This window comes from Dreissena polymorpha, chromosome 13, assembly GCF_020536995.1.
Source record: "Dreissena polymorpha isolate Duluth1 chromosome 13, UMN_Dpol_1.0, whole genome shotgun sequence".
Taxonomy (NCBI): Eukaryota; Metazoa; Mollusca; class Bivalvia; order Myida; family Dreissenidae; genus Dreissena; species Dreissena polymorpha.
This window is the reverse complement of record NC_068367.1, coordinates 27118754-27136287: the sequence shown is the minus strand read 5'-3', so window position 1 is coordinate 27136287 and position 17534 is coordinate 27118754. Positions and strand designations below refer to the sequence as shown.

The 17534-nt window shown below is 34.5% G+C and overlaps 2 protein-coding genes across 16 annotated transcripts in view; one reads left to right on the top strand and one right to left on the bottom strand.

Annotated features, from left to right (window-relative positions):
- Window positions 1–17534, bottom strand: part of LOC127855708 (A-kinase anchor protein 9-like) — a 477990-nt gene that overhangs the window by 75837 nt on the left and 384619 nt on the right. The gene's annotated exons all lie outside the window — the stretch shown is intronic.
- Window positions 1732–6876, top strand: LOC127855709 (uncharacterized). Of its 15 annotated transcripts, none has more exons than XM_052391495.1 (8): window positions 1732–1986; window positions 3099–3168; window positions 3368–4219; window positions 4277–4336; window positions 4394–4531; window positions 4996–5484; window positions 5948–6059; window positions 6535–6876. In XM_052391495.1, exons 2-7 carry the CDS (start codon window positions 3105–3107, stop codon window positions 6052–6054), a joined length of 1710 nt encoding a protein of 569 aa, XP_052247455.1. In that variant the 5' UTR covers window positions 1732–1986; window positions 3099–3104; the 3' UTR covers window positions 6055–6059; window positions 6535–6876. The 15 variants fall into 15 exon arrangements, with proteins under 15 accessions (XP_052247455.1, XP_052247454.1, XP_052247451.1 ...); XM_052391494.1 differs by having other exon boundaries at window positions 3368–4336; window positions 4394–4450; window positions 4508–4531; XM_052391503.1 differs by adding an exon at window positions 4565–4588 and having other exon boundaries at window positions 1733–1986; window positions 3368–4336; window positions 4394–4450; window positions 5236–5484.

Below are 17534 nucleotides of genomic sequence, written 5' to 3'. Positions count from 1 at the left end.
AGATCATGAAAGTTTCATTGGATATTACAGGCACACAGTGACTAAGTATTTGATTCATACAAAACATCTCTAATGTCTTTCGATAGTCAGCAAAATAATTAAAACTGTTTCAGAAATAAAATTATCTTAAGAAAGACCATCTCTCTTATAGCATATGTATTTTGGTTTTTAAAGTTTACCTTTTTCATTCAAGAAATTTAATATTCATATGTATTCTCTAATCTGCATATGGATATTATTTTTCAGTGTAATGGGTACCAGATGTAACTGTTGCCATTTGCCTTATTATGCGGTGGATAGCCACATAGATCACATGCACTATTTGTAAATAGCATGTTTGTTTGCTTTCAAAATGATTTGATAAAATAGTTAAAACACCTTTTTTTCTCGGTTATTCCCCTGTAGTCAATATTCCGATTCCCTGTTGCAAAAATGGCATGCCTAGTTTGGAAGACTTTGCGATCTAATAGACATTTAATATGTCAGGTCTAGTGGTTATAATTAATGCTCGCATGGCAAATCAAGCTGCGGTTACATGCTATATTGACATAACATTTCTATGTGAAGTTTTCTGATAACAAAATAATAATATTAACTTTAAGTCAATTTTAAACTTCAGGTATCTAAATCTAAAACTACTTAATCATGAACTACCAACAGACAATGAATTAATTGTATTAAATGGATTTAATCAATGTATCTTCCCTAAGTTGCTTTGCGAATAGAGACATTGATGTGTTTTTTTCTATTTTCTGTACATGGGAAATACAGAATAGTGCAAGATGATATTTCAATTTGGTATCTTTCTTATCATCATTAAGTTTATAATGGTAAAGCTAAGACATTTTCAGAAGACAGAGTGGACCCTAAATAACATATTTCTCTTGACCTTGAACAAACATGTTTAATATGTTGATAACTTAGGCCTTATATGGATCCTGATATAAAAATATTTGACGGATCACGAGTTAAAATGCCAAGTTACGTCTGCGATGCACTTACACCAATCTTGTTATCTTGAAAAGGTTGTTCATTTTCAAGTATTATATCAACAAAAGAAATGATATTTAAGTAAATATCATTAGTCTAAACGTGTTTATTTCGGCTTAAAATTGCATCAAACCCCTGATTTATATATCTATCAGTTATACAGACGTACGCGATGAAAAACGAGCAACATAAATGTGTACTTTGGAATGAAGATGTTCATGAAAGCATTTTTGGAACACCATACAGGACAGTCAATGTGCCTTTGCTCTCATTCTGTTGACCACAAGTGAACGTTATTCTTACGTCATCTTATTGATTCTGATACTGATAAAACAAAACTTGACACAAAATATTTCCTAGGTAACAAATGAAAAATACATTGTACTTAAGGCGCACACTATGAAAGGTCTAGAGATCGAAACAGTTTTATACACGCCTAAATTAGTTAAAACACCTTTTTTCCTCGGTTATTCCCCTGTAGTCAATATTCCGATTCCCTGTTGCAAAAATGGCATGCCTAGTTTGGAAGACTTTGCGATCTAATAGACATTTAATATGTCAGGTCTAGTGGTTACAATTAATGCTCGCATGGCAAATCAAGCTGCGGTTACATGCTATATTGACATAACATTTCTATGTGAAGTTTTCTGATAACAAAATAATAATATTAACTTTAAGTCAATTTTAAACTTCAGGTATCTAAATCTAAAACTACTTAATCATGAACATCTTCATTCTGGCAAAGCAAACATTTATGACGAATCAAGTTATTTTCTTTAAAAAAGGCTCAATACTATCGCCATCGCTATCTAACAAACTGATTTTTGAAAAACGTACAATGATGGTACTTCAAAAAAAAACATGCTTTTCTAATGCTTTGTTTAAACCTGCATATTAGTTAGGAAAGCGTTGTTTTGGGAATAACTGCAGATAATCAATAGATTTTGTCTCCAAAATCATATTAATCTGTGCGCAACGAGGTTTATATTGTGACAGGTAAGTATATGAATGAACGTTTTTTTTTAAATATAAATTTGCCTAAATTGTGTTTGAGACAACGTTGAATTACTTTTATTTAAAACGTAATGTCATCCAGCGAATATCAAAATTGTTTTTTCGAATATTTGGTTATTAAAATATTCGAATATTTGATCGTCCGTCATTAAATGTACGTAAACAAGATTTGCAAGTTTTAAATAATTTATTGTGTACGGATTTGCAATATATATGCATGGACATGTTCAACAGTATACATTAAAATAAAGCATAACGCATTCAAATACATCAATATTATATACGTTCAGATAATTTCAATAGTTGACTAATAAACAGCCCTACCTCGTAATGGCCATTCGTCCATATGGCTCTCGAGTTTTACGTTACTCACTTGAAAAAGGCAGCCTTTTGACGCAAAGGAATAACAGGCATGAAAGAACATGTGCAGATTTGTTGACAGTGTAAACGTTTTTTAAATGACATACGGTAAATGTCGAAAAGCATGTACATGGAACTGAATATTGTATAATGTGCATCATAATAATCCGCTGTTGATAATATCTACAGAGGGATAAAAAGTTTCAGATACATGTCAAAACGTAGACACTACACTATGGTAACATTGCAATAAGACATATTTCTTGTTAGATCCATAGACGAACTGATGTGTTGGAAATAGTGGGCAAATTTATAACTCGATAAGCTTATGTATAAAACCAAATAACAAGGAACTGATATATGCATAGCAAAGCCTTCTCGAATATTTTTTAAAATTTAAATATTTGACAATTTCTTGCCATCCCGAAAATTTGTGTACTTAAACGTGTATGCAATTTATTACTTAGTCATAATAAAAAATGTTAATAACATGTTATGTCTTTTTTCGACAATCTATATTTATGCCATTAAATGAAGGTTTGAACATAAGATGCTGCATTGAATACGTGCAGATGTCCCCATGTGAGCCTTGTCAGTATTGATTCATCGGAACATATTACGTCTCAGTTCAAAATTAATATTTTAGTTAATCAAACAATTGACTTAATTTACACTAATTAATACGCAATATGGAAACCACTGCAATATGTATTCACTTATTTGTATTTTCACAGAAAGAAATGAGGACCCTGCTGCTTATAAGTGCACTGACCATCACCCGGTTCATTTCTACAGCTTCTATAGGTACAAAAACAGCGTTTTTTTCTAGATTTTTAAAATGAAGCGGCATGTTTATGTTAGTTTTTAATTTCACCGTAAATATAATCATTGCACATAACAATGCAAATTAATGCTCTTTTCAATTTAAGTGTGATTATTACTTTATCCTAAACATAACCATAAATTTACAATTCTTATTATCTTAAAACTGTGCAACCTGTAGCAGCAGCAAGTACTGATTCTACATCAACAGTGCTCACAAGTACAACTGTGCAACCTACAGAAGCAAGTACTGATTCTTTATCAACAGTTCTCACAAGTACAATTGTGCAACCTACAGAAGCAAGTACTGATTCTACATCAACAGTGCTCACAAGTACAACTGTGCAACCTACAGAAGCAAGTACTGATTCTACATCAACAGTGCTCACAAGTACAACTGTGCAACCTACAGAAGCAAGTACTGATTCTACATCAACAGTGCTCACAAGTACAACTGTGCAACCTACAGAAGCAAGTACTGATTCTACATCAACAATGCTCACAAGAACAACTGTGCAGCCTACAGAAGCAAGTACTGATTCTACATCTACAGTGCTCAAAAGTACAACTGTGCAATCTGCAGCAGCAAGTACTGATTCTACATCAACAGTGCTCACAAGTTCAACTGTGCAACCTACAGAAGCAAGTACTGATTCTACATCAACAGTGCTCACACGTACAACTGTGCAACCTGCAGCAGCAAGTACTGATTCTACATCAACAGTGCTCGCAATGACAACTGTGCAACCTGCAGCAACAATTACTGATTCTACATCAACAGTGCTCACATGCACAAGTGTGCATCCTGCTGCAGCAAGTACTGATTCTACATCAACAGTGCTCGCAAGTACAACTGTGCAGCCTGCAGCAGCAAGTACTGATTCTACATCAACAGTTATCAAAAGCACAACTGCGCAACCTGCAGCAGCAAGTACTGATTCTTCATCAACAGTGCTAAAAAGCACAACTGCGCAACCTGCATCAGCAAGTACTGATTCTACATCAACAGTGCTCACAAGTACAACTGTGCAACCTACAGCAGCAAGTACTGATTCTACATCAACAATTCTCACAAGTACAACTGTGCAACATGTAGCAGCAGCAAGTACTGATTCTACATCAACAGTGCTCACAAGCACAACTGTGCAACCTACAGAAGCAAGTACTGATTCTACATCAACAGTGCTCACAAATACAACTGTGCAACCTACAGCAGCAAGTACTGATTCTACATCAACAGTGCTCAAAAGCACAACTGCGCAACCTGCGCCAGCAAGTACTGATTCTACATCAACAGTCCTCAAAAGCACAACTGCGCAACCTGCAGCAGCAAGTACTGATTCTACATCAACAATGCTCAAAAGCACAACTGCGCAACCTGCAGCAGCAAGTACTGATTCTACATCAACAGTGCTCACAAATACAACTGTGAAACCTGCAGCAACAGCAAATAATGCTCCTACATCAACAGTGCCCACAATGAATATTTCTCCACATGCAGCACAAGCAACTAATGCTGCAACATCAACAGTACCCACAACCCCCCGTTCATTGCCTGCAAAAACTTCTATTGATACAACCACCACTACTATAACGCCAAGCATAACTATGCATCCTGTTGCAGCAGCAAGTGCTGATTCTACATCAACAATTCTCACAAGTACAACTGTGAAACCTGCAGCAACAGCAAATACTGATTCTACATCAACAGTGCCCACAATGAATATTTCTCCACATGCAGCACATGCAACTAATGCTGCAACATCAACAGTACCCACAACCCCCGTTCATTGCCTGCAACAACTTCTATTGATACAACCACCACTACTATAACGCCAAGCATAACTATGCATCCTGTTGCAGCAGCAAGTGCTGATTCTACATCAACAATTCTCACAAGTACAACTGTGAAACCTGCAGCAACAGCAAATAATGCTCCTACATCAATAGTGCCCACAATGAATATTTCTCCACATGCAGCACAAGCAACTAATGCTGCAACATCAACAATACCCACAACCCCCCGTTCATTGCCTGCAACAACTTCTATTGATACAACCACCACTACTATAACGCCAAGCATAACATCTACACTATTTACAAAAATGACAACAAATGCAGAAACTTCCACAAACTCTACACAAACCTCAGTAACAACGATTTCTAACGGCTGTCGGAAGAGAGCGGCCGAAGAGGGCGAGTGTGTGGCTAACGCTGAGTGTGTAAAAGAAGGAGACGCATACTTGTGCAAATGTAAGCAAGGATTCGTAATTCAATCATCGCAGTGTAACAAAGAAGGTAAATATAAAATACATAACACATTTATAACATAAATGTTAATCATGTGAAAACTAAATATAGAACTTTTTAAGGAAAGAATAACGATAACTATGCATATATATACTCATGCGTTATTTTATAAATGGTTTACTTGTACTCATCTGCCGACGACTAAAAAGACTTCATAAAAATAAACCATCAGTCTCTAAATTTATGGCGTCACAAAACCATAATTCTTTTAAGACAAGTTTTTATAATAATTAAGACCATTACTGTTTGAAGCATGTTTGTGTAAAAAAACTTCGTATTACCTCATTTTGTACCTGAATCATGGGTCATATTGAAAGGCTTAAATGTATAAAAAAAATGTGTTAAGCCTTATAATGCTCCTCCTTTGCCTATCTGAAACAGCATAATGAGAGGAGGCTTGTACATTTTCACTAGCAGTTGCATTGTGTTTTTGTTTTTTTTATTTTTGCAGAGATGTCATGGGGCCAAAACAGAGGAACTTCTGGTAGATCCTTCATTGTTGCGTACTGGTTATTGATTGTAACTGCATGCGTACATCTTGTTCAGACAGTACCATAGAGTTGGTAACTATCTAGTCATTTATAAGCCCATTGTTCTTTCATATGGATCAACCAATTAACGAATTAAAATGTGTCCTTAATAATGTTATTTTTTGTTCTAAATGAACTCCTTTCATAACGCATCCTTACTACTGCAGCTATGTTTGAAAGGCGTAAAAATGAATATAACCGAGTGTTTCCTTCTCTAGAGTCCATAGTTTTTTCATAGAACAAACTTTACATTGTTTCAATCAATATTGGTTTTTTTAACTTTAATATTGTAGTTTGGTTTGGTAGTTTGGTAATATATGACATCAAAGAACATACAACAGCAAATAAGAATATGTATGAACTTAAAATTATATGAAGGTAAACTTTAATAAAAACAACATGCTTGCAAATGCATGCGTCCGCTCTATCTCTTTTTGACCAGCATTTTCCATTGTTATTCTTAAAGATCAAACAGTGTAAGGTAGATTGAAATGACTTTTATTTTCAGATAAGGGACACAGCAACGCAGTATTTGTTCTGAACATAAAATTCTCCACTGAATTTTGGCAGTCCGGCCAACCGTTAAAACATTTGTTTTAAAATAACACATTTCTCTTAAATGATGAATGTTTTATATATATATAAAAGCCTTTTCCTTTCATTTTATCACCATCATTGACACTCTGTCGAATTTTGAATCTTTGTTTCGAACTTAACCTTACATGTTCATATATATATATATATATATATATATATATATATATATATATATATATATATATATATATATATACTTGATTTCATTACTGACTCATGTACTGCTTTGTATGTAATTAAATGTAGCCTTTTCCATGTCAATTTATCACTATACTTGTATTACCATATATAAGTTATTGTTTGACATATTCTCTATGACGCAGAAGGTTGCTATGGTATAAGAAAAAAGTAAAAATAGTAAGCTGTCAATTATATACTTCCACAATTTTCGTACACGTAAGTTTAAATACACAAATAAGTATATATTCATTTAGGATGTGCATTCTTACTTTTTAAGGTAGGTAAATACTAGATTATAACTATTATTTTAAACATGAGAAAATGAGTAAAACGGCCACTTCACTTAATTTATAAATATTATATTTAACATGAGAACATGAGTAAAACGGCCACTTCACATTTTGAACGTTCGACATTTGAAAATAATTACTTAAGAATGAGCATTTAACAACAGATTTTAATAGAACGCATTTGTATAACCTTTATTAAAAAATTATGTACGTTGTAGCATCGTATACGTACTCACACGCGCACCTGCACACACACACACACACACACACACACACACACACACACACACACCCTCACACACACACACACACATACACACACACACACACACACCACACACACACACACACACACACACACACACACACACACACACACACACACACACACACACACACACACACACACACACACACACACACACACACACACACACACACACAACACACACACACACACACACACACACACACACACACACACTTGTTCAACAACTCATGTCAGGACCGAGTTAAACATCAGGAATATGAGGACGTCCCTTTCCCATGGGCAGAGCGCTTCGCCAAAAATGCGTTATTTTCATATTTATGCCGTTTATGGATTGCGCTATCGAAAACTTTGTTACAATCCCTCTAATGGGAAGAAAACTAAAGCGATGAAAAATCTTGTTTGACTATACTTCTGAGGACTACACAAAGAGGACCTTCATTTGCATATCATTTGCATATTGTGCACATATTTTTTCAATGCAAACGTTATGAGGACTTTCGTTACAAGCCGTCAAACTGTGGACCTTCATTTGCATATTTTACACACTAGTATAAAAACACGTTTTGAGGACGTTTTGAGGACCTCTATTTGAATCACAGTAGAAAACTTCGCCTGTACATATCTTTTTTTTTCAAGATTCAGGTTATTTCTTAGACTATGTTAACGCATTTGAATGAAACTTATCATAAGAAAATAAAATCAGCTAGCTACACATTTTTAGCGGTTGAAAATTCAGTCGCCGGGTTTTCATGAACCGAATAACATACGTTTTTCGGCACGCAAATATTAGACGCCGAACACGTGCAAATTAAAAAATAATATTCTCCAGTCAGTATCCAAATGATTTTATTTCGATTGACGCGTTTGTCGACATTAAATGATGTCGTTGTATTTTCTTTAAATGACTTTTCCACAAAATAAGTAAGGAATCTTACATTTTATAAGTTACTTAAATAGTCGCATTTAAGCAAAAAGTGATACATAGATAAAACGCAGGAGTAACGAAGCAATAATACACGTTCAAACAACGATAATTACTCATCCGACAATTATAATGTTTATTACGGAGCAGGTAATGTCACTTTTAAAGCTGTAACTTCTTCCAAAAAGCACAGACAAGCAGTCTTCAATATAACATTGTTCATTCTTATCTGATAATTCTCGAACATAGAGTCAGTTTTATAACTGTTTCGATATTATTACGTGGAAATTATTTCTACGAGTTTGCCTCAGATACTCTTTTTTATACTAGTTCTACACATAAAGAATACTTATAGCATTACCATATTTAGTAACGTTTAAAACTGAAAATTTAAGTGTAACTATCATTTTTAAAGCGCACATCTTACCCTCAAGTTGCTTTTGGCAGACCAAGCTGTGGTACCCTTTGTATGACTCCGGTGTTTGGCAAATCAAATTTAAAATAGTTACTTTCATCAAAATTCTGTTCATTTTTAAGCTCTTGATCAATTTCTAAGCAGCACACTATTTGCACCAGGAAGCCGTTTCTGGTACAATGCATATGTTTACGCACTAAAATTAATTTACACATATATAGTAACGTGCAACATGTAATTTCTAGACGTAGTTGCTAAGATCGAACAACCTAAAAATAGAGTTCTCTATGTGTGAACCGTATACTAGTTTTGTGATAACACGTTCAATGCAAAGAAAACATTGACAATTATTTGAGAAAAAATGTTATGTAGGGTTATTTTCAACGAAATAACTCTTCGTAGAATCGGCCCAGTTCAAATCCACTATTTCATCAATAGCGCTATGTAGTATATTTTTACATTACTGCAGCGAGCAGTCATAGTTAATGTTCCCCATTATAAATGTCAAATTTAAGTTTGACTTCATAACTGCAAATACGAAATAAGGAATGTCTTAATGCGAAAAATCGCAGTTTACCGGTAATATAAAAATGCGACTGTTGCTATTGCATTAAATACTAAAGCGACGATTGCAAAATGCGTTGACCGTACCTCCATAAATGCGTTGAAATGTTTCGTTGATGTGGCTACTTGAAAATACGGAGTTACAGTTAGAAATGTTAGAAATGAATCTACTTGGTTCATATACTTATAACCGATACGATTTGTTTCTTCAGTCAAGTGCGACGAATTTATAAGTAGCGGCTTGTTAAACCCAAGTAACACCGGAACGGGCGCTTCCATGGCGTCCAAAAAGCAGAACGCCTATGTGCGCGCCGTGCAGTCTTTAGCAACGCTGTGGGTGCGCCATGCTATCGCCTCTTACGTCGATCAGAGTGATCATTTTAAACATTCAAAATAATCGACGCGGCCCGCTGTCCGTGAGCGCGGTGAGGCCGCACCGTCATGTGTTGTCCGAACGCTGCAGATGTGGGTGGTTTTTGCATTATATTTGGCTTATTTTACGGCTGCGCAATAGGGCAATGAGCCAAAACATTTCTAGTGGAGAGAATCAGGCTTCATTACAGCCTCATGATTTAACTGTGATGGTGCTAGGCCCAATGGCAGAAGTCATGTAATATTGGCCGCTAGTGAAAGAATATGTTTCCTTGTCTCGTCTGTCCCTGAACCTGTCTCAGTATGAACCTACGTCTGTAAATATGTATTTTCAAAGGAACTGATTGGACTATGTTAACGCTTTTAAATTGATTTAATGACATCACAACGCTGAAAATTTAGGCGTTTTCATATCCCGTCATAAAACTGTGTGATTGACAATTAAGTTTATGTTAAAGACACGCGTCATTAAGAATGACAAAACTTGGGAGCGATTGCGAGTCGGGTGCGCTTATCCTTGTTGCATAACCGTATTGCGTATTGAGTAACCACTAAAACTGAGCTTGTCATTTGTAAGGCTAACGCTCTTTGGCAAACTGTGCTGTGGTACCCTTTGTTGCGACTCGACCTATTTTTTCGCAATACATCTTGTAAAAGTAATTCATTTTAACAATATCTTTGTTTTTAAGCTCAAAATAAATTTATAAGCAACAGTGATTTGCGTCAGAGTCACAATCTTGCGTATGATAGTTTGTACATGAGACTGAGTATCAAAAGTCAATCAGTACAAAAATAAACAAGAAAATGTAGGGTGGTTAGTTTATTAATAACTCCATGGCATTTTTTTCACAGCAGCCAAGTTAAAGCAAAAATAAATAACAAAAACTACAAACTGTCATTTATTTATGTATTATTGACAACGTTTTACAGGGACTTTAATTTTCTACAATATGCTTCATAAACAATAATATGGGCCTTTTTCTAAGAAAACTGGGCTTAAAGCATGTGTTTAAAGTATCGTCCCAGATTAGCCTGTGCAGTCTGTGCAGGCTAATTACGGACGACACTTTCCGCTTTTTTTGGTATGTTTAGTTTCAAGGAAGTCCCTCCTTACCGAAAATCAAGTTTTGACGGAAAGTGTTGTCCCTGATTAGCCTGTGCGGACTGCACAGGCAAATCTGGGATGACACTTTACGCTTATGCATTTAGCCCAGTTTTCCCTGAACAAGGCTCATATAATCAAAAATGAAGTACTGTTTATTGTTAATGCATATTAATATGGAAAAAATTACAAGAGCTTTCGACATGTTCTTTAATTTAGAGATAACAACATAAAAAAGGTTATTCTAGGGACACATCTTATGTCATCTGACATTGTAAAACGAAATCACTGATGACATAGTATTATAACAAGAGGGCCGTAGGCTGCTCACCTGAGACTTTGAAAAACTGAACGGTTCTTAGCATCTTTTGTGATGTTTCCGACACCATTTTCGAACTTTGCCGGGAAATCATTAGAACAAATGTTCTGAGCAAGTTTCATGGAAATTGGACAAAAAATGCGACTTCTAGAGTTTTCGCAATGTTTCGCTATAGCCGTATAGGGAAACTTGCACCCCCTGATGGCCATGTTTTTCAATTGACGGCAACCTTTTTCAAACTCGGAAGAGATATTATTAAAACAAGTAACCCACAAGGTGGGACCAATCTTGACCCCTGGGGCATGATTTGAACAACCTTTGTATAGGGCAACCATTTGATGTTACATGCCGAATACCAAACCTCGGTGCCTTGCAGTTTCAGAGATTTTTTAAATAAGTTTTCGCTATTGAGAAGCTGTCATTTAGGATATATGAATTATTTATTCACTAAATCTCCGCTTATGATAACAATAGTTGGAATTCGAAGGATATATACTCGATGTGAATGAAGGACTTTCTGGATCGTAACAGCGTGACACGGCAAAACTGGCATACTGGTATTTTTAGTTATCAATATAAGTCACATTGTGCTTTATAAATTGTATTCTAGCATTTTGCGACTTATTGAATGACTATGATACTCGATATCAACATTTCATCGGGGATTTGCAGATCACCAAGCTGTCCTGAAATTCAACATTGATTTCAAACTCTTTACTGGTTTGTATACTCTTTCTTAGTGTTAGTACTTTTTTATCATTTTAAAGTTAAATGAACTGTGTCACAGCAAAAGAGACATTAAGGCGATTGTGGCCAGTTTGGATCTAGATCAGCCTGCAGTCGGTTGAAAGCTGTTTGCTTAAAAGCGTTTTTCTGATAATATCAAATAATTTAATTGGATACTGATTTGACTGCGCTTTTCCTGTGACCTGGCTCAAATAATAGAATTGTCATTAATCAAATTATTTATTTCGAACATTAATCAATTGTTTTTCTTGTCCCTCGGGGTCAATGACTCTAGCACTTTCCTGTTGAGAATTGAATACTGCTAAAGGCGATGCTAGGGGGCGTGAGAGATGTTGCACCTTCCAGTATCGCTCGATTGTTCATTGTCGGCTCGGGTACTACGTACATGTACCCTGGGTACTCTTAAGTATACTTACATGTATCCCGGGTACAGTAAATATACTAAAATGTACCCGGGAAATTTAACCCTAAATCCGTCGTTGTCGACTATTTTTTGTGATAATTATATATACACATCAGGGCTTAACACTAACTTTTTTTTCAACTAGCTCGTTCGGGCTAGTAAATGCAGAACCTACTAGCCCTGACCAATCTTTCATGTGCCCTGACCCAAGTATTATAAAAACCCTTATATTTATCATTCAACTTGTATTTTCTTGTGCTTTGAGATGCGCAATTATGATTAAATCATTTTTATTAGCTTGCCTTACTAATGCTATTGAAATCAATATTTATCTATTTAAGACATCTATTTGTAATCTTCACGCCATTTCTGGAGAAATTTTCTTGTTTTTTTATTTCCTCATACTTTCTCTTACTTTCCTCCTTCCTTTTCTTTTCGTTCCGATGAACCCCCATCCCCACCCGTAAAGCCAAACTTAAACAACGACATGAACTTTAAAACCTTTTTTACATAGATTGCCGGGTTACCGTCTTACAAGAAATGGTAAGTGAATTATAGCAAAATAACGTGTTACGGTAGTGGTAACAATTGTACAGGGTTAACTCTCTACTAAAAGCCATTCATATTAGTTTTGCTAATTGAATTGCGTAAAAAATATTGTCAAAACACTTCTAATCTAAATAAAGTCTCTATCTTCCTGTTAATTGATTTATTAATCGTCTAAAGGATGAAATAACTTTTCCATAATGACAACAAATTAAAATTATTTAAATTACGTTAAGTTACGTTCAATTCTAAAAATTACAACAATGTCAATAAGTAGCGTCGTTCCTAAAATATGCATAAATTCAGCCTTATATTTATAGCAAATACATTTATGTATTAAGGCATTACAATGCATTTATCAAATAATCAACCCACTGTTATTTTATTCTTATATAAGCCGTGTTTAAATGTGGAAGACAGAGTACATGACAGCATTTAATATTACAATCATGGTTTCTTCTCTTGTTCACTATATTATATTTTGATTATTGATAATGTATCTTTAAAGTAACGTTACGGTTTTCGCTTGTTTATGTTGTTGTTTAGTAGAATAGAGTTGAATAACACTGTTGTGCTATAGTCAAATCCTGAAAACATGCACGAACAAACCCGAAAATGGAAACGGGAATCAATTCAAGCGCGTATGTTTTGCTAACATAGTTCGCGAGTATCAGGTTTATATTGAAGGGCTATATATGTGTAAATAATTTACTATAATTATACGGTTGGTGTCTTCCAGACATTAAATTTCTATTTTGAAAGTTGCGTTGGACCAATTAACGTGTGCTTTGTAAAGATACATGTAATTGTTAAATATAAATTACTATGTAGAGGTAAGCGGATGTTTATCCATATGAAAACAAACCCTTTGTAAATAATATGTTTTGAAAACCGAAAGTCGTATGCATATTGATTCAGTTTTACTTGTTTTATAGTAGAACTGTTTAACTTGTTCTGTAAATAAAATGAAGGGAATTGTTGCTTTATTTTGTATGAAACATGTTCATTGCATCATCGATATACAGCAATAACGATATGAGCCATAAGGCTTAGGAGAGATAACCCTACTAAACTGGTTATAAAAGAATTATAATGTGTTGCTTTCATAACATATACGGGTTACTGATCTGTATAACAGTTCAATAGTCATATTATGCACGTTATTATTCAAGCTATTCAGCAAAATTACATGTATCATAAACAGACAATGTAACAAGAACACAATGCGCAACATGTGGTTCAACGTGTAAGGTATTATTGTGGTTACAGACCAACAATTGGTTTATTAAAATAAAATACAATATTGTATAGCAAATATGAAATGTTGCATACTATATTATCTATTTTATTACTGGTATATCACCTTGTCAAATCGGACGTTGAAACATACATTATGATAATCAGATCATAAAAACACGAGGGCTGAGGAATAGACACTGCTTTCAAATGTATGGTATGGACGGCGATCATCTGTATATTAGTACACATTATACTTTTCTTTATCTTTATATATATATTGTTAATATTGTAAATACCTAGATTGACGATAGATATTTTACCGATTTCAAGGGGCTTTTTTGCATCTTGGTCGGCAAGTTGTCCATTGGCAAATATGCTAGCAAAGTCGTATTGTTCTTTATTTTAATATGCAGTGACTAGTGATTTTCCACAGACAACACAGTCACTTTGTTGTTGTTGTTACAGACTAAAGTGATTTCCCACAGACAACACAGTCACTTTTTTTTGTTACGGACTAAACTGATTTTCCGCAGACAACACTGTCTTTTTGTTGTTGGTACGGACTATAGTAATTTCCACTGACAACACAGTCACAATGTTGGTTTTACGGACTGCAGTGATTTTCCCCAGAGAACACAGTCACTTTGTTATTGTTACGGACTAAAGTAATTTTCCACAGCAAACACAGTCACTTTTTTTGTTACGGACTAAAGTAATTTTCCCCAGACAACACTGTCACTTTGTTGTTGTTACCGACTATAGTGATTTTCCACTGAGAACACAATTACATTGTTGTTTTTAAGGACTACAATGATGTGGCGTGGAAAATTGCTCTAGGTAACTTGTCAGTCACTTTAATGTGTAAGTCGTTTCATTTATCACAATAATTAGCTTAGCATTATTGTTCATATAACAGCAAAACACGCGATTTATAATACGATCTTTTTAACATACACTTATTTTAAGTGTAATATTTCGCACTGGACAATTAAAACGTCACTTATTTAACAGAAATATTTAAAGAACATGTTCACAGAGTGGCATATTAAGTTCTATTGATATGCATGTGTGTGTACATTATATTCCAACGAACGACATAACACTATGATTGAGAGAAATAAGACTTAATTAATTTTGTTTTCAAGTCTATTTGTTATATTGTTTCAATATGTATTTTCGAATTTAATTGAGCTTCCTTGGCTGCGTTTTAATCAAATCAGGCGCCTTTTATGTTATGGAAGGGATTTCTTCTTGCCCACTGGTATCGAGTGTAATAACCATAAAACTACGCTTTTTGCGGTTTGTATATTCGGAAAAAGGTCAAACACATACCACACTCCGTGCATGCGGATACTTTGATAATAGAAGGAACTTCGAAAACAGAGAAAAACAAAAGCCACGCGCGAGAGGAGAGTTCTTCAGCTTTTTGCATTTATGTTCTGTTCATTCAGTTTGCAGACACGGGACATTTGTTTGGTCATTTAATGTTATGGCACTTTGTATTGCGAAGAAAGAAATTCGCAGAAAAACGATGGATTATATCAAATTAAAGATACAATTCCATCGATAATCAGCATGAATTGGATGATCAGTACATATTTCAACAAAATAAAAATACAAAATGTACTACGAAATAAACAGAGAAAGTGCTTACTTTTCGAAATAAAAGTTCAATATATCAATTAATGTTACAACATGTTTCATATTAGTTTACTAACGTATTTGAGAAAATTCAAATGTTTAAAGAGTCAGATGCCAAATGTTCATTGACACTTCTTTAACCGATCAACTAAATGACAATGGCACTTCTATTCCCGATTAGTCGACACATTTGCCAGATATAACACACTCTTTTTAGTGAATCAGAAATGTAGAATTCGCTTTGGAATACTGTTATAGTAAGCATGCATTGCATACATATGTATGTACTGAAGTAGATTAAAAACGACTTACCGATCCATTTGGAATATGCTTATGATTGTGTAGAAATGTGAAAGATAAATGTGAAACTAATTCGATATGTCTGCTGAGTACCGTCAATATGACCATATATTTTCCAGTTTTCGAGTCACCCAGCGGTCGGATTTTCGCATAGTACACGAGCTTAAACAATTTGAACTAACGTTCCTTGTAGCGAAACGGTTGATCTAAAGCATGTATAATTATGTCCTAATAAAGGTACTAAGGTCATTTACTTATATATTAGATAACATGTCACGAAACATCACTCTGCTTAAACTGCTACTTAAAGATAAACATCAGCAGCGATGTAGGTCCGAAATTCTTTTAACTCAACCAATTAAAGGATTTAGGGTCAGTTGAATCGCACTTCGAGCTTACGTTATCATTGTGTAAAAAAATGCTCCATATAAGCAGGGCTCAAGATAAAGGGAGTTTTCTATTATCTTATTAATTTTGTGGCTACGCATTAGTATCGTCTTGATGATGTGATTCTAATGATCACAAACGACATAGGATGTTATGAAGAACAAAGGTGTATTCGCCCCTTAAAGACCCCTTCGCTCTCGTTATTTAGATCCCTGATATAAGTAAAATTTAACACGATCGCGTTGATCCACACGATCCGTTGTATTTTCATCTCTCTGAATCACAAGTTGCCACTACGAAAACAAGTTTATTATGTAGACAATTATTTTCGGTCGTCACATGACATAATTCTTTAGAAATAAGCATTTAAATCTTATTTACAAATTGCAATTATAATATTAATTGTATTAATTGATAGAAATGTGATTTTTGAAAACGAACAACGTCATTGGTTATATTTCGCATGTGTTTGTATTTAAGTTATGCATATATTCCCAATGTGTCGCGCTTGACTATGCACATAAATTCGTAAATGCATTTCAGGTAAAAGGTAAAACTCGGTTATCAGTGTCCCATTTGTTGAAAGTCTCTGTTACCTGAAGTGCCCTTTCAAAGTGTATGCAACTTCATGAATACCACCTATTAAAACATGCCCTATCTTCGTTTATATTTCATTAAATACTATCACAATTTTAGTATTTGAAGCACAGTGAATACTCTACATGCTGGAATATCAAGCACTTACATGTGTTGAAATGTTAACTGTTCGTCAAGTTCATGCTGTTTACCGACCAAATTTTCTATTTGAGGAGGAAAAATCAACCATTCTACCGTGATTTATTTTATTCCCAATAGAAAAGTATACACCGTATATAAAACATATGCTTTGTCTAAAAACTAACTTTTAGGATATCACTTTAAAAACAACAGAGGAACTTACCTCTCGCGCGTGGCCTGTGTTGTTCTCTCGAAGTGCCATCGGTTATCAAAGTATCCGCATTACCAGCGTGTACCATATTATTTATTATTTAGTGTTTCATAATTGTTTATGTTTTGTTGATGTTAATATGCATACCATATCATGAACATGTCTGTAAAAGTGTCATTACCCGAGTTTGATCATACGGGTAATATTGAAAAGAAAATCAGTTTAATTTTAAATATTATTTAAAAAAGTTCCCAATGATTTAATTTATAAAAACAACATGTATTT

What these genes read in the sequence shown, in the direction of transcription:
- LOC127855709 (XM_052391487.1), top strand. Translation starts at nt 3,105, where the DNA reads ATGAGGACCCTGCTGCTTATAAGTGCACTGACCATCACCCGGTTCATT. An exon ending in CATTTCTACAGCTTCTATAG is followed by an intron (nt 3,169 to 3,367) that starts GTACAAAAACAG and finishes TGCAACCTGTAG; the next exon opens with CAGCAGCAAGTACTGATTCT. An exon ending in AGCAGCAAGTACTGATTCTA is followed by an intron (nt 4,532 to 4,995) that starts CATCAACAATGC and finishes CAACAACTTCTA; the next exon opens with TTGATACAACCACCACTACT.